Here is a 27,114-nt window from a genome sequence, read left to right on the forward strand (position 1 = left end):
TCCTAATATATCTGTAAAATTTATTGGATTTTGGCCGGCTTTCCCCTATATTGGATCTTTCAGCCACAGTAAAACTACAAACTACTTTTCTCCATCTAAACAAAATCTCCCTTAAGCCTCCGGTCGCAACCATAGATGACCACCACCTCTACCATTTCCATTGTCGTGCTACCATAGAAATCTTCTTTCCCTGCTAAGTGGTCGTCTCCTCCTTCTCACAAACTGCCTCCCTCCAGATGCCACAAAGATATTGCGTCGTGACATCTCTAGCCACCTGCATCACCACGCTCCGGACGATTCTTTTTCTCTCCCTTCATAGAAACCCTAATCGTTTGACACCCACATCCGGAGGTTAATGGCTGATGAGTTTCTGTACCGGCGTCACCTCAATTCGAAGGTTAAAGACACAAAACCAAATTAATCTCTTAACACCACTATCCGTCGCCTCTACTACTATCAGGAGACAGCGCCATCAACAACATCAACCATCATCAGAGACCGTTGCACCAACACCATTATACCACCAACAATATCTCTATCTAAACCACCACACCACCATCACCACCAATACAACTTTTACCATCTATCTATCGCTTAAAAACCATGACCAGAACCACCATTACTCACCCTCCGTCTTCTCTTTTCGTCCCTATATAATTCCCCCTAAACGCCATCGCCTCCATCAACCACCAATCACACCACCTCTGTCTTTCTCTTTGTGATTTTTATTCAGACACATTAACATCAAATTCTTTTCGTGAATCTGGATCATATAAAGTTGTTCTCGCCATTTCCTAATTTAGATCTCCCCATCTCACGGCCACATGTTTCCCGTAAAAAAAGTGACACTGGTCAGTCCGCCAAACCAACCTTTCCTTCTACACATCTGAGACTCACGCCAAGTCATCTCCCATCCTTTTAAAGACTGTATGTTTTAACTTTTATCTACTTGTAATTATTGATTTATGGCGTAATGCTGATTTCTTTTAGAAATGGACGAGTTTTATGTTTTTTTTTACATAATTTATTTTCCTTTTTTCCTACAGATCCACACTTCTTGATAGGGTAATTGTGGAAAAGCAGGTATGGTTGTTAAATGAACAATATATGTATGGGATTCCTGAAATTGTTCTTTTGATTGGCTTCTAATAGTTATTTGAAAGGTTGGTCTGGAAATAAAGAATGTTATGGAATATGTTGAGTGTTTAACCCGTATATTCTTGAATATTAGGGAACATTATATGGTTGACATATGTTTAGAGGTTTCTGCCTTTTCTTATCTTCCAGGTGTTAAGTGCTTCAAATGCAAATACAACCATAGAGCCTTTGACTATGAGAAAATGGGCAAAAGGTGGGAAATGTTACTTTTAGGGTATGTATGCATATCACATATGAATAGATATGGTTATGGTTACGAATTATTTATACACCATAGGAGCTTTGATGTTTTATAATGCATTAACTAATATTTATTATATTGTTTTCTATAGGCTTGCAGTAAGGTTTTAATGAAATCTACCCTTCTATTAACTCAAGCGATGTATTAAGAGGGAACATAAAATTTGAAACAGAGGACACCAAAATAAAAATTGCCATGTTGAGGTAAACATTTTCTAGCATGTCGTTTTGTTCTGTAATGTTCTACATGATTTATAATCTTTGTTAGATTAATAACTGAAATTGTCTAATTTTCTGTTGACATTTTCTATCACAGTTGGTCAAAGATATGCTTGATATCTAAGACTCAAAAGAGGTAAACTTGGTATTCTCTAGACATTCGTTGGTCCAAGACATGCTTTGACTTTTTACTGAAATTATTAAGATATAATTAGTTTAGTCTTTAGATTCAAGTAGTAGTTGTACATTTCTGAACTTTTAAACTATGAAACTAACATGCACATGGCTTGCCGGGTGAAACAAGGTTTCCAGTTTTGGTTAACTAAACAACTAAAATCTTTGGGTTTTTGGTTTGACTACAGTTCACATTTATTTTCATGAATGGTTTACATAAAAAACCCAATTTTATCTTTTTTTATTTTTTATTTGGATGCTTAGATGTAGTCATGTATACTATGGAGTTTATTAGATTATTATATAGATGTAAAATAGTCTTCATATGATTCCAAGGCAAAAATAAACTGCAACCCTAGCGGACAATGCCAATCAGAAGGTAAAACTTTCTTATATTGACCTATTTACCTCTCTTTCGGTCTTTAGTGATGTGGGTTTGTTGTGTGTGTAAATGTCTGTTGTATGTGTCTGTGATGTTTGTGTGGGTGCATATGTGTGTGTCTGCATTCCTGTTGTGTGTGTCCAATGTGCATGTTGCGTGTGTCTATTGTGTGTATAAATTGCTATAATAAACAAGAAATAGAAATGCACTTTCATTCAACTATATATTATAACATGTTTGTAGATATTTTCTTCCCTGGCTAATTGTAAGAAATTACAGTGTACTTTTGATTTTAAAAGTAAAATTGTTGTAATCAAAAGAAATGAAAGTAAAATGCTAACGTGGCATCTTCTTCCTTGTGCTATTGGTGCTTACATTCATGCAAATTTAAAATTTATATATGATTGAATGGGAATATAATCCTCAAAATGTTGGTGCAAATTTTATTTTGATAACTTTGCACCCTCTTAAAATTTGTTTCCATAATTAAGTAGCTTATATTAAAGTCTTGCTGTTTTTAGATGTCACAGTCTGTTATACTTTCTATTGTACCTATACTCTCAATTCAACTATGAGAATATGTTCTTCTATAAGTGTCTTATGATCATGGAATTGGTGGTTAAATATAAATATCTAATCATAACATTTTACTCTGAAACATGTTTACTCTGGTTTAATAAAATCTAATTGTATTGCTCATGAAGGTGTTGTCAAGGTGGAACTCAAAGATGCTTGGTGATGCTGTTGTTTGTCCAGGTTTTTTCGTAGTGTGGTTGAACTTGATATAACATATTATTAGTGCTCATTGTATGATCACTAAATGTGTGAAAATGTCCATTTTGTCCCTTAACATGAGTGAAAATAATTTAAAATTTTAATGTTTGTCTTAAAGACTTAAATTGCAGTCTTTAATGTTTATGATAATATTTCTTTTAATCCGATCTGAATATGTGTTTTATTCCGAACAATAATAGTGGATGTATAAATGTTTAAAAGCTAATCATATCATTCTTTGTATAAAATCTAAATAACGAGTTTCTTTCGTCACAATGCATTATAAAGAGGAACAAATATAACATCCCACACGAAACCTTTAGATAATCGGAACAAGCAAAATAATTCAAAAATGTATTCATCTCCTGTAGCTTCTAAAAATTGTTCCACTATATTTCTGAAAAATAAAGTGAACTATATATGAAGATGGTCATTTTGCTTTTGGACCACAACATAAAATACAATATGCCATGGGAGTCCATTTTGTAATTTATTTATTGTTTTTTTAAGTATGGATTATAACATTTTATAATAAACAAAAATTAATTTGTTCAATGTAAAAAATAACGTGAATAGAGTTTCCGATCTAATAATTTAGGTGTTTGTTTTAAAAAAAACTCTTCAAACCACTTTCTGCTGCGCGGCACAGCACACGCGCATCACTTTCCCCCTCGCAACAGTTTGTTTTTTAGAAGACTTCAGACTGCAAAACCTCTGCGCGTGTGCTGCGTGGCGCAGCACTTGACTTGTCTCTTCAAACCTCTTCAACTTTCATTTTTTTGAAGTGTTTTTTAGGAATTTTGGTATAACCACTACTAGAAACCTAACCTTCTGTGACAGAATTAGCGACGGAACCCTGCTGTAGCTAATTAGCGTATGTTTTCCGAGCGATCAGCTACGGATTTCACAAAATCCTTCAACTCCATTAATTTTAGAAATTTAGTGATGGGTCATCGAGGGCTTTGAGACGGATTGATCTAACTTTTTCGACAAAAAGAAATCCCTTGCTAATCTATCGCAAGTTAAAGATTTTTAGCTAGGGAACTGCGACGGATTTTTTAAAAACATGAGATTTTTTTCTTGGGCCTCGTCAATCGATCGCTGAAAGGCCCACACCTTTTTTTTCTCATTCCGCTCTCTTTTCTCTTTACGTTCATTCGTTTTAATTTCATTCCGTCTGAAAGCCCTAAACACGATTTCCTCCCAAAGCCCTAAATCGCAATGTGTTGACTCAATTGCATCCCCCGCCATGGAAATCACCTCCACCACTGTGCACCTGCATCGCCTCTCTTACCTGTATTGCCTCTCATTAAAGTTTACTTGAAGCAACGCTAAAGAACATCCGCGTGGCTTTCCTCTCGGTCTGTCTCCCTTCCTCGTTGACTCGTGGTTTCCTGCCAACGCCGTTTGATCTGTTGGTTGCTAGAAAACTGTGGTGGTTGTTAGTCTATATTATTAGCCCGCTTGTTTATGGGCCCTTTTTGTCTTTAGCCCATTAGGGTTTCTGTCTAGCTAGTATTTATATCTGCTTTATTCCTTGTAGTATTTATGCTTTTCTCTGAGAACCCTTTGTAATTTCTCTTTGATATAATCATATGACAATGTTATCATGGTATCAGAGAAGAGGTTTGATACGTTGTTAGAAGTCTTTGTAGCAGTCATCTGTGGCGCAGATCGAACTCCGCGGTGAGTTCTCTTGGGGGTTACTGTAGCATGCCGTTTTCGTTCATTATCATTGGTATTCGTTTTTTTTATGTGTTGATTCGTTGCTACTGTTGATTCGTTGCTGCTGTCGGTTCGTTGCTACTGTTGGTTCGTTGCTGCTGTTGGTTCATAATTGTTGTTGATTCGTTATTCAAGTGATTGCTTACGCTGGTTTGTTACTCCTTTCACTCTCAGATTATTATATTGTCATTGTGGTTATTCATTCACTATCAACATGACTAGAAAGGATGATTCCCTTCAGTCAATCAGTACTCATTTGGATGGAAAGAATTATACGTATTGGAGTTACGTTATGAAGAACTTCCTTCGTGGGAAGAATATGTGGGGCTATGTAACTGGGACTAAAGCCAAACCCTCAGTGCCTCAAACTGAGAATTATGATATTTTGCTTGATGCTTGGGAGACTGATAACTCCAAGGTTATTACTTGGATCAATAACTCTGTTACTCAGTCCATTGGTATGCAGTTGGCTAAGTATGATACAACAAAGGAAGTTTGGAATCACTTGGAGAGACTGTATACTCAATCCAATTTTGCTAAACAATACCAATTGGAATATGATATTCGTGCCCTTCAACAGAATGACCAGAGCATTCAAGATTTCTATGCTGCTATGTCTGATCTCTGGGATCAATTGGCTCTTACTGAATCTAAAGAGTTAAAAGATTTTGAGCCTTACATTGCTAGGAGGGAAGAACAACGCTTGGTTCAGTTTTTGATGGCCTTGCGTTCTGATTTTGAAGGTCTTCGTGGAACAATTCTTCATCGCTCTCCTCTTCCTTCAGTTGATTCAGTTGTCCATGAGTTAATTGCAGAAGAGACTCGTATCAAGTCCCATGCAGATAAAGGGTTTAAAGCAACCTCTACTCCTACTCCCGCTCCTGCTGTGCTTGCTGTCTCCTCCAGTCAATCTCGACAAACTTCAAGAGTCGCTTATGATGAGTGTGCATTCTGCAAACAGAAGAATCATTGGAAAGTTCAGTGTCCATTGTTAGTCAACAAGGGTAAATATGGTCAACCTCAGTCAGGGCAACAAAATAGGTCTGGTCAACAGAAGTATCAGTCGCGTTCCTCTGGTACTCCTCCATAGACCCCTCGTCCTCCACAGTTTGCTGCTGCTGCTGTTCCACCAGTTGACACAGAATCTGTTGGACATATGCCACCATCTGCATTGGATCCCAAGGTGTTTGAGAGCTTTAGACAGTATTTGGCTTCTAATCCCACTGCCATGTCTGCATCTATGTCTCACTCTGGTCCTTCTTCATCTGACACTTCAGGTATTCCCTCATCTTTGTAGATTTTAGATTCTGGTGCAACCCATCATATGACTCCTCATTTGTCATCATTTACTTCTTTGTCGCAAGTGTCATCTATTTCTGTTAAGTCTGCTAGTGATACATCTATGCTAGTTGAGGGTGTTGGGTCTGTCTCTGTTTCTCATATCACTCTTCCTTATGTTTATTACATTCCCAAACTTACTTTGAACCTTGCCTCAGTCAGTCAGTTATGCAAGTCTGGTAACTAGGTGTTCTTTTCTGATTATGTCTGTGTTATACAGGATCAACACACCCAGAAGGTGATTGGGATCGACCGTAGGGTGGGGGAACTATATGTCTTGGAGGTCCTCAAAGTATCTGTTGTTGCTGCTTCCAGCATTGATTTATCTTCTTTTCGTGTGAGTCCTTTGTCGTCTGAATTTTATCTTTGGCATTCTCGTTTGGGACATGTGTCTGTATCACGGTTGAATTTCTTAGCATCTAGTGGTGTTTTGGGTCATTTAAACTCTTGTGATATTTCTGATTGTAGTGGTTGCAAACTAGCAAAATTTTCTGCTTTACCCTTCAATAAAAGTATGTCTTGTTCTACTGCTCCTTTTGATATTATTCATTCTGATGTGTGGGGTCCTGCACCAGTATCCACAAAGGGTGGGTCAACCTATTATGTATCTTTTATAGATTATTATACTCGATATGCATGGGTTTATCTTATGAAACGCATATCTGATTTCTTTGGTATTTACAGCAATTTTAGAGCTCTTGTTAAAACTCAACATTCGGCTGTGATTAAGTGCTTCAGGTGTGACTTAGGGGGTGAATATACCTCTAATGATTTCACTCAGTTACTTGCTTCTGATGGTACCATACACCAGTCTTCATGTACTGACACACCTCAGCAAAACGGTGTGGCAGAACGAAAACATCGTCATATTGTTGAGATTGCCCGCTCATTGCTCCTGTCTGCGCAGGTTCCTAGTGCCTTTTGGGGAGAAGCAGTCCTAACTGCTGTGTATGTGATTAATCGTATCCCTACTTCATTGAATTCAGGAATATCTCCTTTTGAGAAGTTATATGGTCATCCACCAGACTACTCTTCCTTACGAGTTTTTGGATGTACTTGTTTTGTTCTTCGTCCTCATGTTGAAAGGAACAAGCTGGGGCCGAAATCTGCTATTTGTGTATTTTTGGGGTATGAGATTGGTCAGAAAGGATACCGTTGCTATGATCCTGTGAGTCAGAAGCTATATGTTTCTCGACACGTTACTTTTTTGGAACATATTCCTTTCTACTCGATTCCTGCTACAGCCCACAATGTAACAAAGTCTGATCTTCTGCGTATTGATCCTTTTAATGAAGATATAGAGGCTCAAGACTCATCTATGCCACATGATCCCTCAGCACATGACACACCCACTTCTTCAGAGGGTGCCTCGACTCCACCTGTTCCTGAGCCTGGTCCTCCGATTATTGAAGTTGAGGATCCTCCTCTACCACCACCCCTCAGGAGATCTTCTCGTCCTGTCAAGTCCACCAAGCTACCAGATTTTTCTTACTCTACATATTCAGGACCGTTTGCTTCATTTATAGCAAGCATCCATCATCTCTCTGAACCTGAATCATATAGAGAAGCTGTTTCAGATCCTCTTTGGCAGAATGCTATGGCTGAAGAACTCACTGCTCTTCATCAGACTCATACATGGGATTTGGTTTCTCTTCCTCCTGGGAAACATACGATAGGTTGTCGTTGGGTGTACAAGATAAAAACAAAAGTTGATGGCTCTGTTGAACGATATAAGGCTAGACTTGTAGCAAAAGGGTATTCCCAACAGTATAGTTTTGACTACGAGGAGACATTTTCCCCAGTTGCAAAGATGACGACAGTTCATACTATGATTGCAGTTGCATCCGTTCGACAGTGGAAGATCTTTCAAATGGATGTCAAGAATGCCTTTTTGAATGGTGACCTTCATGAAGAGGTTTATATGACCCCTCCTCCAGGAATTCAGCACCAACCGGGCGAGGTTTGTCGGCTTCGTAAAGCTTTGTATGGGCTCAAGCAAGCCCCTCGTGCTTGGTTTGAGAAATTCTCCACAGTGATTACCTCTCTTGGATTTGTCCAGAGTAATCACGATTCTGCTCTGTTTGTTAGATGCTCGAGTGCAGGACGGATTCTTCTATCCTTATATGTGGATGACATGATTATTACAGGTGATGACCATGGTGGTATTGAGTCTTTGAAGCATGATCTAGCTCGTCGATTTGCTATGAAGGATTTGGGCTTGCTGCGTTATTTCTTGGGTATTGAGGTCGCTCAGTCTAAGAAAGGGTACCTTCTTTCCCAGACTAAATATATATCTGATTTGTTTACACGGGCGGGACTTTCTGACAATCGGACTGTTGATACCCCTCTTGAAACCAATGCTCGATACTCTCCTACTGATGGTGTTCCTTTGTCTGATCCGAATCTTTATCGTACTGTGGTGGGAAGTTTGGTTTATCTCACAGTCACTCGTCCAGATATTGCTCATGTTGTTCATATTGTCAGTCAGTTTGTTACTGCACCTACCTCTGTTCATTGGGGAGCTGTTCTTCGTATTCTGAGATATCTTCGTGGCACTCAGTTTCAGACTCTCTTGTTTCCCTCGACGTCTTCTCTTGAGTTACGTGCCTATAGTGATGCTGATTGGGATGGTGATCGTCATGATCGTAAGTCTACCACTGGATTTTGTGTATTTCTTGGAGAGTCTCTTATTTCATGGAAGAGCAAGAAACAGGATGTTGTCTCTAGATCTTCCACGGAGGCTGAATATCGTGCTATGGCTGTAACTACATGCGAGATTATCTGTTTCCTCATTGTTTTTCATTTTGGTTTTCTGGTATATGTAACTTAGTTTTAAATTAAATTACAAAATGGAACCTGTGCTTTCTAAGATTTACTATGTTTGGTGTTTAGTCCACAATTGAAATCTTTTTAAATTTGGTTCTTGTTTCAAGGTTTCATATCGATTTTGAGGTTCTCTGGACCAAAATTGGTGTGAAGCTTTGAATTAAGGACCAAAATTGAATTATTTTTTTTTATTTTGAACTAAATATGGTAAAAAATCAGAAAGCAGGGGACCATTTTGTAGAAATTTCCAAACATCAAAAGAGTTGAATTAATGATCATGCTAACAACTCCAACACCACTCTAGTCCATTGAATTGAATTGGGACTCCAAAGTCCAAACCAAAATCCAAATTTACATCTTGTCGATTCTTTTAATTTCACCACATAACATTACTATTACGATTAACCACTTTCAACTTCTCAAGTACACCATACTTCCTTTCTCTTGGAAAATGCTAGAATTAGGATGCAACATAAGCCTTAACAATGAAATATTGGGTAGCTTTTACAAGTCCTTAAATATTGGGGTGTCATAAAACTAATAATATTGTCCTAAGATGCATAGTTGATTGGTTGGTCCATAAGTTTTTCATGCCCCGGATGAAAAATATGTAATAATGCCCTTTTTCATGTAATCACAAAATCCTTTTTTCAACTCATATACAAAAAAAAAATATAATAATAATAATAATGCAAAATGTTTCTCTTTTTTCAGTTTTATGTTTTGAACATTGAATGGTTGTGGTCAAAGAAACATGTTTCATGTCTTTGACATATAACAAATATATCATATAAAATAATCCTTGGGCAAAGAAAGATGAAACCTGACTAAAGTTTATGTTTCAAGATACTCGAAACTTTTGGAACAAAGCAACCTGAAAAAAAAAGCCAAATTAATATGAGATTGGAAAATAATTAATAAATTATTTATTACAAAAATTGTGGCTTTATCATAAACGAGTCTTATTTATTACAAAAATGTAACTTTGAAAAAGCTATTTAAACCCGTATATGAAATTCCTAAATTGCCCTTAGGATCATGAAAGGTCGGACTCTGGCTTTATTAATTTTCAAACGACTGTGGACAGTGGATTCACTATTGAATTCCCCTTTTTGATGTTGCATCATTGTAATTAATACCTTTGCATAAGTTAAATTAGTGTTGCCTCCATATATATACAACACAGTAAAAATTATCATGCATTATCTTCTTTAGCTTCATTATGTCTGTTAGGAATGGGGTTGCCCATTTTACCAAACTAAAATCATGTATATCTCTCTTAGTTTTATTTTGTATAGTCTCTTAGTTTGTATATCTCTCTTAGTTTTAGGAATCAGGGACCATAATTGATGTGATCATGTGAAACCTTGAAATAAGGACTAAAGTTGAAAAACTTTTGATTCTGGAACTAAACACAGTAAAAATGAGAAACCATATCGACCATTTTTGTAATTACTTTTAGAATCATTTTAACTTTCAGTTCCTTTTTTCTCTGTGTGCTCTTGTGGCTTAGAATTTTTTAAAGTTGCAACTTTTAAAAAGCTTTTGCTGATCTTTATGAGTTTTGGACATTTACAGCCTCTTTTTCCTGGTGAAAGTGGTGTAGATCAGCTGGTAGAGATTATCAAGGTACGTTCTGCTCTGTTATGTTTTTTTATATCTTTTGGTGCCTTCATATAAGAATAGACACTGTTTTTGTATATATTTTGGTGAATAGACACTGTTTTTATGCTAGTTGAATTTAACAGGTTAATTGAGAATTAGATGATAGTTTGAGAATTAGATGTTGTAATAAGAAGAAAAGAAGGATGCAACAATAAACAAATAAATGGAAGATAAATAATGTCCTGAATAACATTTTACAAAATACAGCCAAAAATAAAGACCTGAAGATCTGACTTTGCTAGATTCCCATTTGTGGGGTGAGAGAGTGGAAGTTTGGTGATACTAATGACATAACTTAATTCGTTAATGAACGAACTTGCTAATTCTAATCATTTAGGATGATGTCGCTGGATGCCTTGAGTACAATGTTGACCTTGTTGAAGAGTTGGATAGAAAGCAAAATGCATCTGTTGCTCTTCCAATGGATACATTTAAGTGTCATCTTATCAGGGAGCCTATTGGTGTTGTTGGATTGATTACTCCATGGTATACTTAATATTTCCTCTCTCTTCTGATTCAGTGATTCTTATACTTGGTGTAATACAAAGTTCAAACAATCATCTCCTTTATTATACTTGTAGGAATTACCCTTTGCTGATGGCCACATGGAAAGTTGCTCCTGCCCTGGCAGCTGGATGTGCTGCCATACTCAAACCATCAGAATTAGCATCTCTGTAAGTAAGATTCTTTCTGTATTTTTTTAATGTTGGCTACTCTTGCTTATGTATATGATATGAGTTGCTATCCGATTCCAGTACTTGTCTGGAATTAGGTGAAATATGCAGAGAGGTGGGACTCCCTCCTGGTATTCTCAATATTCTGACTGGATTAGGTCAAGAAGTAGGTGCTCCATTAGCAGCTCACCCCAATGTTGACAAGGTCTAGTACTCTAGTTCTTGTTTCCTTTAAATGCTATTATTCACCTCTTTTAGGCCAAAATACTAAAATGGTGAAAAATGATTCTTTTACAGATTGCATTCACTGGAAGCAGTGCCACATAAGGTCATGATTGCTGCTGCTCAAAATGTTAAGGTATTAATTAATTTTCCATGATTTTTGTTTCAGACTTTCAGTTCATTTTTGAATGAGAAGGAGAAAGAGGACAAGAAAAGAACATTATATTAACCTTGGATTTCATTCTCATTTTATTTTTGTAATGGTTACTTTTCAGTCTGTTACACTTGAACTAGGTGGGAAAAGTCCAATAGTGGTGTTTGATGATGTGGACATTGATAAAGGTTTCTTGTTTCTGGATTTTATGTTAATTTGATAGTACAATTATTAGTGCAGAACAGATTAGATATTATCTCAATCAATTATTAATTTATTATAATGAAAAAAAGAAGTAACTTTTTTTTCTTGATTGGCATACAAACAGTTGTTGAGTGGATGCTGTTTGGTTGTTTTTGGACAAATGGTCAGATATGCAGTGCAACATCTCGGCTTCTAGTACATGTAAGTCATAAAATAATTTGAATTTTGAAAGTGTATGTTGAATAAAATAATAATGATATTTGTTTCAGGAAAGTATTAGTGAGGAGTTTTTAGAGAAGCTTGTTAAGTGGGCTAAAACCATAAAGATTTGTGACCCTTTGGAGGAAGGTTGTAGGCTTGGGCCTAAAGTTAGTGCTGGACAGGTAATAATTTAAATATGTATATTCCTTTTATGGGTTTTTGAAAACGGATTAAAAGAATTAAGTGATTAATTGATATTTCAGTATGAAAAGGTATTGAAGTTTGTATCAACAGCCAAAAGTGAAGGTGCAACCATTTTATGTGTTGGAGAATGTCCTCAGGTATACCTCTCCTTTTTTTTAAATAAAGAAAAGTATATTTCTTTGATGAAAATAAATCGCCATGTTAAAAAAAATACAGCATTTAAAAAAAGGATTCTATATGGAGCCAGCCATCGTTAGTAATGTTACTCAGTGAATTAGCAAACGATACTCAGTGAGTTAACTCAACTCAACTCAATGATTATATCATATATATTTCTTAACTTGTTTTGTGATGGATGTATTTGCAGTTATGGACTGGGTGCTGCTGTAATATCCAAAGATTTGGAAAGATGTGAGCGTGTATCAAAGGTATAATAATATAAATCATTAGTTTTTCAATAATAATAATAATAATAACATATACATTACTTATTTACTTATGAAGTATGTGTATATATGTACAGGGTTTTGAGGCAGGTATTGTATGGATCAACTGCTCGCAGCCATGCTTCTCTCAAGCTCCATGGGGTGGGAAAAAGCATAGTGGTTTTGGTCGTGAGCTAGGAGAATGGTTATGTCATTAATGAACCATTCCATTCCTTCTTTCAGGTTTCTGTTTTTTCAAGTTTTTTTTTGCTATAAAAAACATGGTGTGATGTTTCCGGAGGAGTCAAGAAAGGAAGAATATATGGATTCGGATCTGTGTCTGATCCAACGAGCTTTTTAGAAGGAACATCTAGTATAATAACATCCCAAGAGGTTCGTTTAATTTTGTACTTTATAAAAATTTCCTATCATAGCATTGTACTTACAAAGTTTCATATCATGGCATTGTACTTACAAAGTTTCATATCATGGCATTGTACTTTAGGTTGTCTATGAACGTGTACGAAACGAGATGCTAAAGCTGCAGAAATGGAAGCTAAACATCAAAAAATGCGTGAGGAAATGGATGCCAAAGCTGCAGCAATAGATGCAAAACAACAACAAATTGATGCAAAATTTGAAACAATGGAGAAGATGTATGCAGCCTTGCAAAATATGATGGGAAATTGAAAATTAGAGGTAATATGATTTTAACCATTAGTATTTGATGTTTTTGAATGACTTGTTAACCTTTTGTATTTGATGTTTTTGATTGTTTTGAATAATGTTTTATAGGAATGAGAACCGAAGATGATTGGATGGACATGAAATGAAGAGAGCAGCTAAAATGTTATTTTGAAGGTTAAACTTTTTTCTGTTTGTACCTCTTTTGCATACTTTGGATTTCTTGGTGTTAAAATGTTCTCAACCGTTGGGAGTTTGATGTTATGTTGGACAGTTTTGTTTTTGGATGTTTTTTGAATGATACTTTGGTAAACTTTGATAGTTTTAGTATTATAATGTTTGGTTGTATCATAGTTTGATGATTGTAGTATTTTTTTTTCTTTTAGAATCATAATAAAAAAAATGATATTCCAAGTTCATGACGGATTAGTGACAAAAAAAAAATAATAATAATGCATGAATTTTACGAGGGATTAGCTACGTAAAAAAAATAATGTCTAAAGTTTGCGACGGATCAGCGACGAAAAAAAAAGTTAATGTATGAATTTTGCAAGGGAGTAGCTATGGAAAAAAATCATGTCTAAAGTTTGCGACAGATCAGCGACGGAAAAAAAATTAGTATATAAATTTTGCAAGGGATTAGCTACGAAAAAAAACTGATCACTGAAATTTGCGACAGAACAGCGACGGAATGACTTTAACAAATTTTGTCGCTTTAGCCTTGAGTAAATGTATTGTGTGACATTAGCGACGGATATTCTGTCGCTACATTTGTCGCAAGAAAAAAGCGATCCGTCGCTAAACCCTTGCTGAGTAATTAGCCACGTTTTAATTACCTATGGAGTGAATCCGTCGCTGATCCATCGCAAACAACATTTAGCGACAGAATAGCGACGGATTCTTCCGTCTCTAAAACCCATGTTTCTAGTAGTGAACTTATTTTTTTTTAACTTTTATTTTTTTAAAAAACTTAGATTTTTTTAAACTTTTATTTATGGATTTGATACAACTTCTTATTATAGTTTTCACAAAAAAAAAATTAACTTGATTTAAAAAAAAACTTTATTTTTTTAATTTTTTTGCCGTTTCTGTTAATAATATTTTTAGTTTCAATTTCATCTTTTTTAACGTGTGTAAATTTTTACGAACTTTGTAGACATCGTTTGCAATTCTTTATTACTTTTTTTTATTATTTTCTTTTTTATGTTTTTTAAAATTAGTTTTTTTCTAGAATAAAGTTGTTAGCTTCTTTTATATTTTTGTAAGTTTTTTTAAAAAGTTTTGTATTTTTGTTTTTTTACATGTTCTTTTTAGTATTCTTTCAATATTTTAAGACTAGAATTATTTAAATTTCGGTATTGAAAACTATTTTCAGTTTATAAAATTAGTTTATTTAAACTTCAGTTTACTGCAGCAGTCTGCAGATGTTAAAAAACAAACATGCTTCTTATTATGGGCTGCAGCCGTTTGTTCCACATCTTCTGCTACAGAGGATTGCAGAGGTGGTCCGCAGACTTCATGAATTTTCGCTTCGATGTGTTCAAATACCGTTTTTTTTAAACAAACTTTAAACCTAAGTAAAAATTATGTTATTTATCATTCTCGATTTACCATTTTCCATCGGTTTTTGTCCAACTATGAAAACCAACACAACAAACAAATGCTCTATACATTAATTGCATAATAAAACTAATTGCTGAATGAAATTATTCGCCGCCGCCGCTTTGCGCGGGTAGACGACTAGTATATGTATATAAACAAAATCGTAAATTTCAATTGTTAATTGTGTTTAGTGTTTACATTTTTAAAAACGTTATATAAGTTATTTGGTCGCATTAGTCAATAGTCATTATCATGTTAAAGAAAAAAAATTAAAACATTACTTTAGCGTTACTTTCAATAGAATTCTTTTGAAAATTAAAAAAACTGCATAACTAATTTCTTTACTAAACGTCTAAATTATCCGATGTATTTGCTTATTTTAAAATCCTATAATAGGCTATTAAAAGAAGTTGGTATATACCATTACCAATTTGTACCAACCAAACTTATTGGTAGCCAAATATATTGGTATCAAGTATACTTGGTACGGTACCGGTAACAAATTTTTTATACCAATTATAATTGGTACGGTACACGGTTTAAGGAAAAAGGAATTGGTACCGTACCAATTCCACCCCTAGTGTCATGTATAGGAAATGACTCTTTTATTAAGATAGAAAGAAGACGAGAATGGTTTTGTTTTCCTTTGGTTAATTTTGCCGTTGGATCGAGTAAACATGTATGGATTATGTTTTGAATAATTTTCTTTGTGTTGCATGATTGTTTGCAAAATTTTCCTTAAATAAATAATAAAATAAAAAATGACTCGACTTTTAAAATATTATTCGATTAAACTTATAAATAAAACATGCTTTTAAACTAAATTAGTTTTCTGTAACAAGAGACCAACAAAACTCAAAATTTGGATTTTTGAAAAAACCGAAAAACAAAAAGTATATGTTTATGTTCAATTTGCTTGGAACATTTTAAAACCGCATATAGTTTTTTTTTTTTGACATGTTTAAGGAAATATCCACAATCTACTATAATAAATGAAGATCAATTTTGCCACATATCAATCTCTCATAAGTTTTGACATTTGTCATTTTGTAATATTTAAAAATATATATATCCACATGCCAATTTCTAGATTTTTTTCAATTTTTAAAATTAAAGTAATATAATACTTATACTTATATATGTAAAGTATTAAATGTAACAAATCTACTATAATAAATGAAGATCAATTTTGCCACATGTCAATCTCTCATAAGTTTTGACGCTTGTCATCCTCCCTAATAAATAAAGAACTTTTTGTCATTTGTCAATTCCTTATGCATTTGGACACATTTAATTTTGTGGTTAATTTTTAGAAATTAATTTTCACTTGTCATTTTGTGGTAATTTTTTATTTTCTTAATTAACTATCTAATTTTTAGGTTATAGAAAGTAATTAATGTGTCATTAATTTGTTTCCCTATATTTTCAAATTTTAATATGTTTCCTTCAATATATATAATTCAAAATTGACATGTTTTTTTTTTAAGTTTATTGTAATTTTAGGCAAAATGGTCTATATAAAAAAAAATAATCATACTTTGTTGTTTTTTATTGATATTTAACGTTTTCTTTAAAAAAAATATTTAAAGTTTATATCTTCATATATAATTTTTTTTAAACAACCCGTGTACTACACGGGATTCACACCTAGTTTTGTAATATTTTAAAAAAAATAATATCCACATGTCAATGTCTAGATTTTTTCAATTTTTAAAATTAAAGTAATATAATACTTATACTTATATATGTAAAGTATTAAATGTAACAAATGTGATAATAAATTGCAATTAATATGTTTTTCATTCCTTATTTTGAAATTTTATTTTAAAAAATATTTATTATTTACACTTTGATATTTAATCTTTTTAAATCAACCCGTGTATTGCCCTCTCTCCTTGAGGTTGAGGGTTCAAGTCTCGTCGTGGACATAGGTGGATTTAAGGTGTAGTTTAGGAGTAGGTTAGATTTACCAATTCAAAAAAAAAAAAAAACCCGTGTATTACACGGGTTTTACACCTAGTTGTAGAAATAAAACTCGATGATTTTATTTATAAATACAAGAATGATTACTAAGGCATTTTTCCTTTATTATTAAATTTACAAATATACATTTATTTAAAAAAGCCTCTGTATTATAAATACAAATATAAGACACCACTTGCTTTTGAGCTTTGAATGCCACATTTTGTGTATCACGATTTATGTTAAATAAGCACCAGGTGTTTTCAAAAGGACAATGTTGTAATAGCTTAAAATTTATAGCTCTCAACATAAGCATAAGTGGGTCAAAAGAAGGTGCAACAAATAGAGAAATCATCTTCTTCAAGTCATGATACTTGCCTTCTTCATGACAGGAGTTGATATAGAACTTATATGAGCAGTATGAACACTGTGATTCCTCCTACACACAAAGAACATTTTTACGAAGTTGAAGGATTAGAATAAAAATAATTATATGCATAAATTGACAGTGTTCTCTCTTTCTTTAGGGATCAAGTTCCAATTCAATATCTTGCAAATCAAAAATATTAAATTATGTTCTTTTTCTGTGATTTCTTGATTCAAACAAATTATGCTAATTCAGATGTTTATTGTCGTAAGTTTGTTTGACTACCACCAATTCACGATCGAAATGATAGCCTCTAACCATACCTTCTGTCTAAAAAGGTCCGGACTGAAAAAGAATATATACTTATTTCGAAAAACCCAAATTCAAAAAAGAAATCATAAACATTGTTCACAAGAAGAAGCACACCAATTGTAAAAGTAAAAGAGAAAAATACAAAAATAGACATTTTTCCTAATCATTTTGTAGAAAATAACCAAAAGAACCCAAAATTACAAAAATAACCATTAAAATCGCAGATGGATTAAGGCCATCTGTGATTTTGCATTCTCATCTGCGAACATACAAGTTGTTAAAGCAAGCTCGTGCAGTGGAGAGTTGTATGTTCGCAGATGGATCTGTCCATCTGTGAACATGAGAGACCATCTGCGATTTTAGCTTTTTCAGAGTATAAATACATTAAATTTTTTTGGAACACTCATTTTTCTTGATTTTTGTTAGGGAAAAGTCTATCGGACGGACTTTTCCAAGTGAAAAAAATTGTTGACGTACAATATAAAGGTACAATGCATCGGAAATCAGTTTTATAATACAAATCATATTTATATCACAATTGTCTAATATATTTACATAATATTTGCATAAAAAAATCAGTTGACTACAAATATAAAACATGAAAACCGAATGTACAACCTCACAAATACAAATGTACAACTTCAGGATGTATACAAATCAGTTTTTTAACACAAATCATATTATTATCACATTGTATAACATAGCTCCCTCCGAGAGGCTTTTCCCAAAAAAAAGAAATCAAGAAAAATGAGCTCTTCAAAAAAAAATAAGGTATTTATACCCTGAAAAATATAATATCAGAGATGATCCCATGTTCATAGATGGACAATATAATATCGCAGATGATCCCATGTTCATAGATGGACAGGTCCATCTGCGAACGTATAACTCGCTTATGCACTGTTTTCTGCAAAGAGATTAAGAAAAATGGCTATTTTTGTAATTTTCTCAAAATAAAATAGGTATTTAACAGCGCTTACCTCCAGATATGTAAAAGCAGAACAACTTGTGCGCATTGTGTCAACCTTGTTTGCATTGTAGGTAGATTATCACCTTCATCACCGCAACATAAAAGATTTCCCGAGAAACCAATCATAATTCAACTAAAAAAGTTTAAATTAAGATACTTATGACTTGTTAATTAGGAGGTTAGAGACTGAAAACCACAACACTAAGGACACATTGTTTATTGTCGAAACGATAATTGCATACGCCGTAATCATAACAATTTAATTATAATGTTAACCTCATAAACCAATAACCACGTATTTAGATTATCCCCAAAATTAACAAACCATTAAATTAAAGACAATACTATCTTAATAAAACCCCACACTTATCGAACTCCTTTTTTCATGAAGAATCCTAAAGCCAAAAATACCTCAATTGTCTTCGATCCTGAAAACCATGTTGATCACTTTTAGTTTGTCTGTCAATCCATTATTAGTTGGAAAACGGCGGCAAGATTCAGTAGCGGTTTCCGACGACAAATCATCCCAAGTGCCATCTGAAGTGATTATAAGACTTTCACCACGATTCAAAAGCTTTATAAACCAGAAAAATAAAAACTCTTCAGATCTTTTAAACGAAATCTTTAATGAAAACATAAAGTGACTATTTGTTTACCTTCACTTGCTTCACCTCTGGTATATATCGGAATGATAAATTCGGCGACCTCGAAGAATGGACCGAAGAGAGAAGAAGGGGATTGGTGGTGACTGGTGGTTTATGGGGTAGCGGCGGTAGTGGAGATGTAATAATGGAGCAGTGTAATGGTGGCTGTTTCCTAGTTGTGATGGAGGTCCAGTCGTCTAGGGTCCAGGGACGGACGCAGGATTCTGTAGTAGGTGTTGCCAGTCCGTAATAGGTGTTGCCGATCCATAGTAGGTGTTGCCGGTGGCACATTTTATAGTAGAAAAAAGAAAAAAATCGAAATTTTTGCACTACGTCGGGAAAAACTAGGTGTTGCCGGTGCCACCGTTGGCACCATACTAGATCCGTCCCTGCTAGGGTCGTCTAGGGGTGTTGAGATACGGGTGAGCTTTAGGGTAGAGAGGAGGAGCTAGGGGAAATATTTATGGAGAAAAACATAATATACGGGGCGAAAGAGATAGAACCGAGATTTTAATTTTGAAATAAACAATCGTATCATCGAGTAAGGGGATTTGAATTAAAAAAGGTTGTTGGGAATGAGATGATACATGACACTCAAAAAGAGTATTTTATTAGGTAGGAGGTAGGGATTAGTATTTGCATCATATTTTATTTATTATTATTATTATTATTATTTTTTTGCATTTATGGGCGTATTAGTTTAAATAATGTTTAGCTCACATTTATCGTTAGAATTCCGGTACTACTCATGTTTTTATGTCGTTTTCAGATATTTCGAGTGGAGCAGTATTTTAGGAGCATCTTGGATGCATATTTAAAACTTAATGGAACTAAAATACCTAATGAAGCTAGAACATGGGTTGGATTTGTTGAAATTGAAGAGTTCGCGTCCGAAACATGCATTTCATGAAAAACACGATTTTGTTTTCCCTATCTGGTTGTGATTTTGATCGTGCTCTACCTACACAACTTTTCTAGGACAAAAGTCAAGTTTAAAACCTCGAAGCATAAACACGATCATGCTTTTGAGTTTTTGTGAGATATAGTAATGTACTTCATTAATTGGGGATTTTTGGGATTTTGGACCAAAAACAAGATCGTGTTTTTGTCATAACCATGATTATGTTTTTCTATTTTGCGTTCCTAATGTTGTTGGGTTGCGTATAAATATTGCCCTAGATCATTTTAAACCCTAGACATTCCCAAACAATGAAAAACAACTTCCGGAGACGATTTTTGCACTTTGTGGATCATCTCACTCAATTAGCTTAGTAAGATTTAGTTGATAATTTATCTTTTCATTGTTTTAGATCTGATTTTAGCCATGTCTGGCTAAACCTTAGATTTCAGTTCTACAGAGATTAGTACTTCTCATGTAATCAATCATTAGACTTGGATTTTGATTTATGATTTTATCTAGATATTTCAGTTTTGATCTTAATGAATGTTTGATTTTAGTTCTTTTTATTCTGATCAACAAATTTAGGATTAAATCATTCTAGTTAATCAGTTGTTGAAATTCGTAATTGTTTTGATTAACTGGTAATAAGTAACAACGAATAGATCGGTTTTGTGTTGTGATTTGACTTTGTTATAAACTGTAATTTCATATATTTACGCTTCCGTGCTTGTGAGAAATATTGAATATTGCTGAGAATTTTACACGGATCATAATGCTGCTTTTCTAACTTGATTAAGAGCTTGTTTAGTTAGGTTTGTAAAAAAGTTAGGATTAACTACAGAGCTTGTTTTGGTTAATTAACTAGGTTAAAGAAAACTTGCTAGAGCTTATTAGTAGTTTTCGGTACTAGCGTAGATACAACGCATCTTAAATAGTCTGATTTGTGTTGATTGCATAATTACGAAAGTCGCAACAAAACTAAATTTACTTTTTATTACTGAATTTTATTTACTTTATTTCACTTTTATTTTAGTTTTAATTAATAATCAAAAATCCCCTTTTTACATTTTATGTTTTATGACTAGTATGTGTCTTACACAAATAGGCATTGATCATTAGGTTGTTTCCCTGAGGATTCGACTCTTCTTCCATGTGCTACCCATTAGTGAAACAAAGCAATGAAAATAATATTTGTTTGAGACGTCTAGGACAACGTCTTAACATGGTTCATACCGATGATACTCAGTTACCGATGGGTAGTTTTCTGACTCGTTGGAATAGGTTTTTGCCTATTAAGGTGAATATTTTTATGTGACATGTTTTTTTGGACTAGATTCCTATGTAGGCTAACCTTGTCCTCACGAATCTTGATATTCCTTCGGTTTGTGTGACCGTCATTTGGGTTCTTGGGACGTATCAGAATGTTGTAGTTTTTAAAGATCTGACTAACTAAAAGGATATTTTTTGCATTATATTATAGCATTTTCTTTTAATTGGTTTTATTTTAGAAACGTTAAGGCTTCTAAGAATTGGATTGAGTGGCTTCATAATCCAAGTATTTCTTGATTGTATTTTTCTTTTTCTTTTGCTAGTTTCTAGCTAACTTTCTAATATATAGCTATTGTGGAAAGAAAAAAGTTGATTAGTTTAGTAGTCTACCTATTTGAAGTATAAATTACAAAAAGATTTAAAATCACGTAAACGATGATGCGGGTTATTTATATAACTATCATAATTTAATGCTTAGACTGTGTTTGGCGCGCCACAACTAGCTGGTATGCTAGCTTATTTTTCGAGTTTTTTTTAAGTTGTCATGTTTGGAAAGCCAAAAACTAGCTTATAAGCTAGTTTTTTAAAAAGCTACTTAGATTAGCTTTTTATGAGCTTTTTTAAAATTTTCCAAATATATCCCTCAATTAATATAGAAACACATTCTTTTAAATGTCATTTTATATCTTTCAACTAGTTTTATCAAACATTATTTTTTATCAGCTACCAGCTAGTTTTTTTATTTAACAACTAGCTTTTCAGCTATCAGCTAGTTTTTCAGCTAACAACTAGTTTTTCAACTAACAGCTACATTTTCAGTTAGTACGCTAAATATAGTCTTAAAATGTAAATATCATGTTATCCAATTGTATTTATGTTTTTATATGACAACTTTAATCGGTATATATACTATTGTTTTGATTTACAGGAATTTCTTTAAGTATATTTTTGGACCTTATATTTAGAAAATTACATTTTAATTTCTATAGCTTTTAATTTTAAAAAATAGATTAATTACATTTTAGCCCTATAGTTTTTAAAGTTTTTTAATTTAAAAGATTATATTTTGATCTATGTAGTTCTTAATTCTAAAAAGAAATAGATTAATTATAAATTTGGTATATATGGTTTTAATTTAGAAAATTACATTTTTGATTCTTATAGTTTTTAATTCTAAAATTATATTAGAAAAAATGAGTAAATTACAATTTGGCGGTTATGATTTGTACTGTTATGAACTTTAATTCAAAACATTTCGAAAATTTGACATTGATTATCACCGTGATTGGCAAAAATTGCATTTATGGTCTCTCATGTTGTTACCGATTCAAACCTTTTCTTATAAATCTCTCTTAAATAACCATTTTAACCTCACTTTTATCTTTTTCTAGTTTTAGTTTTTTCTACCTTTGTCCCAAATTAATTATCCACTTTTGACTTTTGAAGTCTTTTTTCTCTAACTTTGACCTTAAATATGTTTATTTATGTTATATATTATTTGATAAAACTTATAACAATGAAAAGATAGTTAAAATACAATTCATTCATATATTTTGCATCAAATATTATCTATCAAAAACAAAAATACAAAAATATTTAAAGTCAAAGTTGAAAAATAAAGACTTCAAAAGTCAAATGTGGACAATTAATTTGGGACGGAGATAGTATTATATAACTATTAATTATTTATTTTTGATAATTATATCATCACTTTTATTAATTTACATGTATATATCTCAAATATATAAATTATACATTCCATCAACACTTGTTACAATAAAATTTGGATATAGTCAGCACATGGAAGATAGTTGGGCTTTTATACATTACAAAGCTCATGAAAGTGGAAGTGGTAGACCCAATTTCAGGTCAAGTAATTAAGTATGCGGTTCAAAAGTCACTATCTCAAGATCATTGACTATAAGTTGTTGACTATTCAACATCAATTGACTTTTTCTAATTTAAAGACTACTAAGGACCATATGTAACTTGTAGACTATTGTGTATCAATTGGCATTTTCTAATCTAAAGATATTCATAAATTGTAATTATTAACATTGTTCTGGATTCAGAGGAAAGGTTCTTAGATAGAACAAAGACGTTATTAATTATAGTCTATTTCTTATTAAATTAACTCCAAACAAAAAAAAAAGTTAATATTAATAAAAAATTTACATAATTTTTTTTAATCATCTCAACCACATACTAAGAGCATCACATCACAAAACATATATCCAATATTTATATACAAAAAACACATTCTTTTAATTACTATGTTATTTAAAAAAAGACGCAACAACTATAATACGTAGTTAATTTATTCAATTAATTTTTAATAATATGCTATGAAAATTAGATAAATAAAAAAAACAAATGTAAAATTATTATTAAAAAAAAATATCATATTGAATATTAGACTTTTTTTTAAAGTCCTGGTGGATAATAGTTTAATTATAAATTTTACATATAATAATTGTAATATTCATAACAAACACTCCAAAATTTATATGAAAAAAAAAAAGAACAGGTGTGGTGTTTTATTGTCGAGTCAATGATAACAATAAAAATTCAGTCATCTCTACACGAAATTGATTTTGTCATTACTCATCTCCACTATAAACGTGTTGTAAATGGGGTGTCATAGGAATGTGAATTACTCAAACTTTTGGAAGGATTCCGTCACATTGGAGGCTTGTTGGTTTAAAGAATTTATAAAAACAGATTATTGCAGTTTACTTTTTGAGAAGGCTCGTCGTATGTTTCAAAAAACTTAGTAAAACAGGGCAAACGTACAGAGACCTTTTCAACAATCAACTAGTTGTTAAACTACAGTTTAGATTCTCAAGATGGGACTAAGTCTTCATGTCAATGCTCATATAAGAAGTTTGATCATGTTCCCCAATCATTATCCAAATCACAAACACACAGAAAGCAACAATGCATTTAAAGATAGTAATACTAGTAGCAGCTATGGCAGCTTTGGGAGCAGCAAGTGCTCAAAAAGAGTCAAACTGTGAAAGGTCATGTGGCAATGTGAGTATTGTGTTCCCTTTTGGTTCAGGTGAGGGATGCTACTACAGTTCTGATTTCCTTGTAACTTGTAACCGATCATCTGGGGAGCCAATAACGTTCTTGGGAGAAAGCAAAAACAATATTGTTATTTCAAACATGTCAGCTGATACAAGTGAGATGGAGATTATGATGTTTGTAGCCAGTGATTGCTACAACATCTCTGGTCCAAGTGATAGGAGGCGTGCATTTTTGACATTGGCTGTAACAGACAGGGATATCCAGATCTCAGCCAAGAACAAGTTTATTGCCATTGGTTGTGACACGCATGCATATTTTAATGGAACAAGAGGGAATGTGTCTGTTGGTACAGGTTGCATTTCTAGATGTGGTAGCAACACGCTTGTTACAAATGGATCTTGTTCGGGTGTTGGGTGTTGTGAAGTAGCAGTGCCAGAAGGAATGAACTCCTTTCGCATGAGTCTAAGCAGCTATAATAACCATACAAATATAACTGACTTCAACCCTTGTAGCTATGGCTTTTTTGTACAAGAAGGGAAGTTCAGTTTTTCTACCACTAATTTGCTTAATTTTCAAAGCCGAAAGGTGCCTATGTTACTTGACTGGGGAATTGGAAACTCGACTTGTGACATAGCAAAAAAGGACGTGGATAAATTCTTATGCAGGGAAAACAGCATATGTGATAAAACTTATAAAGGTCGTGGATATCGCTGTAACTGCAGTGAAGGCTATGAAGGCAATCCTTATGTTCGCTGTAATAGTAAGTGATATTCCTTATTTTTCTTGTTTCTTTCCGTTATATTCCAATCCTTGCAGCACCTGCAGTGTTTGAGCCTAATGAAATGCTTGATCATATGTACTCTACAGATGTTGATGAGTGTCAAAAAGAAGATCATGGTTGCGTACATATATGCAGTGATACACCAGGAAACTATACATGTAAATGTCGAAAAGGTTATTCTGGAGATGGAAGGAAAGATGGAACAGGCTGCACTGCAGATCAATCAATGCTTATAAAGATTTCAGTAGGTAAGTAAAGTGGCAATCCTTTCATGTTGAGCTCCTACTACAACAACTAAAATCATTGTGGTATATAAATTAAAGTTTCTTGTTGCAGGTTCCTCATTTGCTGCCATCGTTCTGATTGTGTTTGTTAATTGGTTGTATTTCGGACTCAAGAAACGTAAACTTATGATCCTCAGAGAAAAATTCTTTAAGCAAAATGGTGGAATCCTGTTGCAGCAACGAATTTCTGGGGATGGTGGATCTAATGATCAAGCAAAAGTGTTCACTATAGAGGAGCTTAAGAGGGCAACCAACAACTATCATGATAGCAAGATTATTGGTAAGGGTGGCTATGGCACAGTTTATAAAGGAGTACTATCAGATAGCAGAACAGTTGCCATAAAGAAGTCCAAACTAGCTGATCAAACCCAAACCCAGATAGAGCAATTTATTAATGAAGTGGTTATCCTTTCTCAAATCAATCATAGAAATGTGGTGAAGCTGATTGGTTGTTGCCTGGAAACAGAGGTCCCATTATTGGTTTATGAGTTCATTCCAAATGGAACTCTCTCTGATCACATCCACAACAAAGGCAAGTCATCGGCTATTACATGGGACATCAGACTTAGAATAGCAACAGAAACAGCTGAAGCTCTTTCCTACTTACACTCTGCTGCATCAGTCCCAGTCATCCATCGAGATGTGAAGCCAATGAATATACTCTTGGATGATAGTTTTGTAGCAAAAGTAGCTGATTTTGGAGCATCAAGGCTTGTTCCTATGGATCAGATTGAGCTGGAGACAATGGTGCAAGGAACACTAGGCTACTTAGATCCTGAATATATGCAGACGAACCAGCTGACAGATAAGAGTGATGTTTACAGTTTTGGGGTAGTGTTAGTGGAACTGATGACTGCAAAAAAAGCTCTTAGCTTTGATAGGCCAGAGGAAGAGAGGAACCTAGCCATGCATTTTCTATCTTCTTTAAAACAGGGACGACTCTTCCAGATTCTTGATGAACAGCTGCAGAAAAATGATGATCATAACGAGATCATCAAAGTCTCAACACTAGCAGCAAGATGCTTACATGTTCAAGGAGATGAAAGGCCTACCATGAAGGAAGTAGCTATGGAGCTGGAAGGAATATTGGCATCATTGATACAAAAGCATCCGTGGGTGGAAAGTACTTCGAATGAAGAGGAAGTGGAGTATTTGCTTAAAGGACCAACTGATGACTACGAATGCACAGAGGGGGCAACTGGAAGTTCAAGTACATTTGATAGCATGAACAAGCTTACAATATTACCTATTGCTAGTGGCAGGTAACAGTAGATACTTTGTATCTTCAAGGTTGTACTCTAATTTTTTTTTTTTTTGATTAATCTATATATGTATATTTTATTATTATTTTTTTTCTTTTGAAAGAGCACCCAAAGGGAAATTGAACTACCATATGCATGAGTGGATTGTCTATTCTATATTTGTATACCATTCATAAACATTTTGACATAAGATCGGACGGTCTAGGTCCAACATGAAGGACCACAAAATCAATGGACTATATGTTAGGTTTAATCTTGACAGATTATTCAAGTTTTAATTTAGTATTTTGTTTATTTTGTTAATTAAATAAATGGTAGTGGGTCTTGAGGTGAATGGGTGATGTAGACCATAGTTTGTAGTTTTTGGGGGCATTTAGAAGGTTAGGTGATCAGGAGCTAGAAAAAAGGGACACGTGGGTTGTTCTCTTTTTAATGGTTTTAGCTCCATTAGGTTACGTAGG

The 27,114-nt window shown here is 33.6% G+C and overlaps 2 protein-coding genes, 1 long non-coding RNA gene and 1 pseudogene across 6 annotated transcripts; all 4 read left to right on the forward strand.

Moving 5' to 3' along the window:
- Positions 1-3,072, forward strand: LOC145128835 (uncharacterized). Of its 3 annotated transcripts, none has more exons than XR_013717126.1 (6): positions 1-927; positions 1,047-1,163; positions 1,288-1,372; positions 1,491-1,602; positions 1,715-1,753; positions 2,878-3,072. It is a non-coding gene; the product is annotated as an uncharacterized LOC145128835 (long non-coding RNA). The 3 variants fall into 3 exon arrangements; XR_013717125.1 differs by having other exon boundaries at positions 1,047-1,083; XR_013717124.1 differs by having other exon boundaries at positions 1,047-1,372.
- A 1,814-nt stretch (positions 3,073-4,886) lies between these two features.
- Positions 4,887-5,762, forward strand: LOC145130332 (uncharacterized). The gene has a single exon (XM_079065150.1). It carries the CDS (start codon positions 4,887-4,889, stop codon positions 5,760-5,762), a length of 876 nt encoding a protein of 291 aa, XP_078921276.1.
- Positions 5,763-10,180: 4,418 nt separating this feature from the next.
- Positions 10,181-13,567, forward strand: LOC145129973 (aminoaldehyde dehydrogenase 2, peroxisomal-like; annotated as a pseudogene). The gene is made up of 14 exons (XR_013717750.1): positions 10,181-10,465; positions 10,839-10,987; positions 11,083-11,175; positions 11,257-11,380; positions 11,473-11,533; positions 11,673-11,739; positions 11,880-11,956; positions 12,025-12,138; positions 12,220-12,297; positions 12,377-12,451; positions 12,528-12,588; positions 12,684-12,978; positions 13,091-13,284; positions 13,381-13,567. The product of XR_013717750.1 is annotated as an aminoaldehyde dehydrogenase 2, peroxisomal-like (transcript).
- Positions 13,568-24,219: 10,652 nt separating this feature from the next.
- Positions 24,220-26,783, forward strand: LOC145128857 (wall-associated receptor kinase 2-like). Its single transcript, XM_079063642.1, has 3 exons — positions 24,220-25,086; positions 25,194-25,355; positions 25,444-26,783. Exons 1-3 carry the CDS (start codon positions 24,234-24,236, stop codon positions 26,655-26,657), a joined length of 2,229 nt encoding a protein of 742 aa, XP_078919768.1. The 5' UTR covers positions 24,220-24,233; the 3' UTR covers positions 26,658-26,783.
- The last annotated feature ends 331 nt before the right edge of the window (positions 26,784-27,114 follow it).

The sequence above is a fragment of the Lactuca virosa genome, chromosome 8 (assembly GCF_052849685.1).
Source record: "Lactuca virosa cultivar CGN04683 chromosome 8, Lactuca_virosa_CGN04683_v6, whole genome shotgun sequence".
Lineage (NCBI taxonomy): Eukaryota > Viridiplantae > Streptophyta > Magnoliopsida > Asterales > Asteraceae > Lactuca > Lactuca virosa.

What these genes read in the sequence shown, in the direction of transcription:
- LOC145128857 (XM_079063642.1), top strand. Translation starts at nt 24,234, where the DNA reads ATGCATTTAAAGATAGTAATACTAGTAGCAGCTATGGCAGCTTTGGGA. An exon ending in TCCTTATGTTCGCTGTAATA is followed by an intron (nt 25,087 to 25,193) that starts GTAAGTGATATT and finishes TGTACTCTACAG; the next exon opens with ATGTTGATGAGTGTCAAAAA. An exon ending in GCTTATAAAGATTTCAGTAG is followed by an intron (nt 25,356 to 25,443) that starts GTAAGTAAAGTG and finishes TTCTTGTTGCAG; the next exon opens with GTTCCTCATTTGCTGCCATC.
- LOC145130332 (XM_079065150.1), top strand. Translation starts at nt 4,887, where the DNA reads ATGACTAGAAAGGATGATTCCCTTCAGTCAATCAGTACTCATTTGGAT.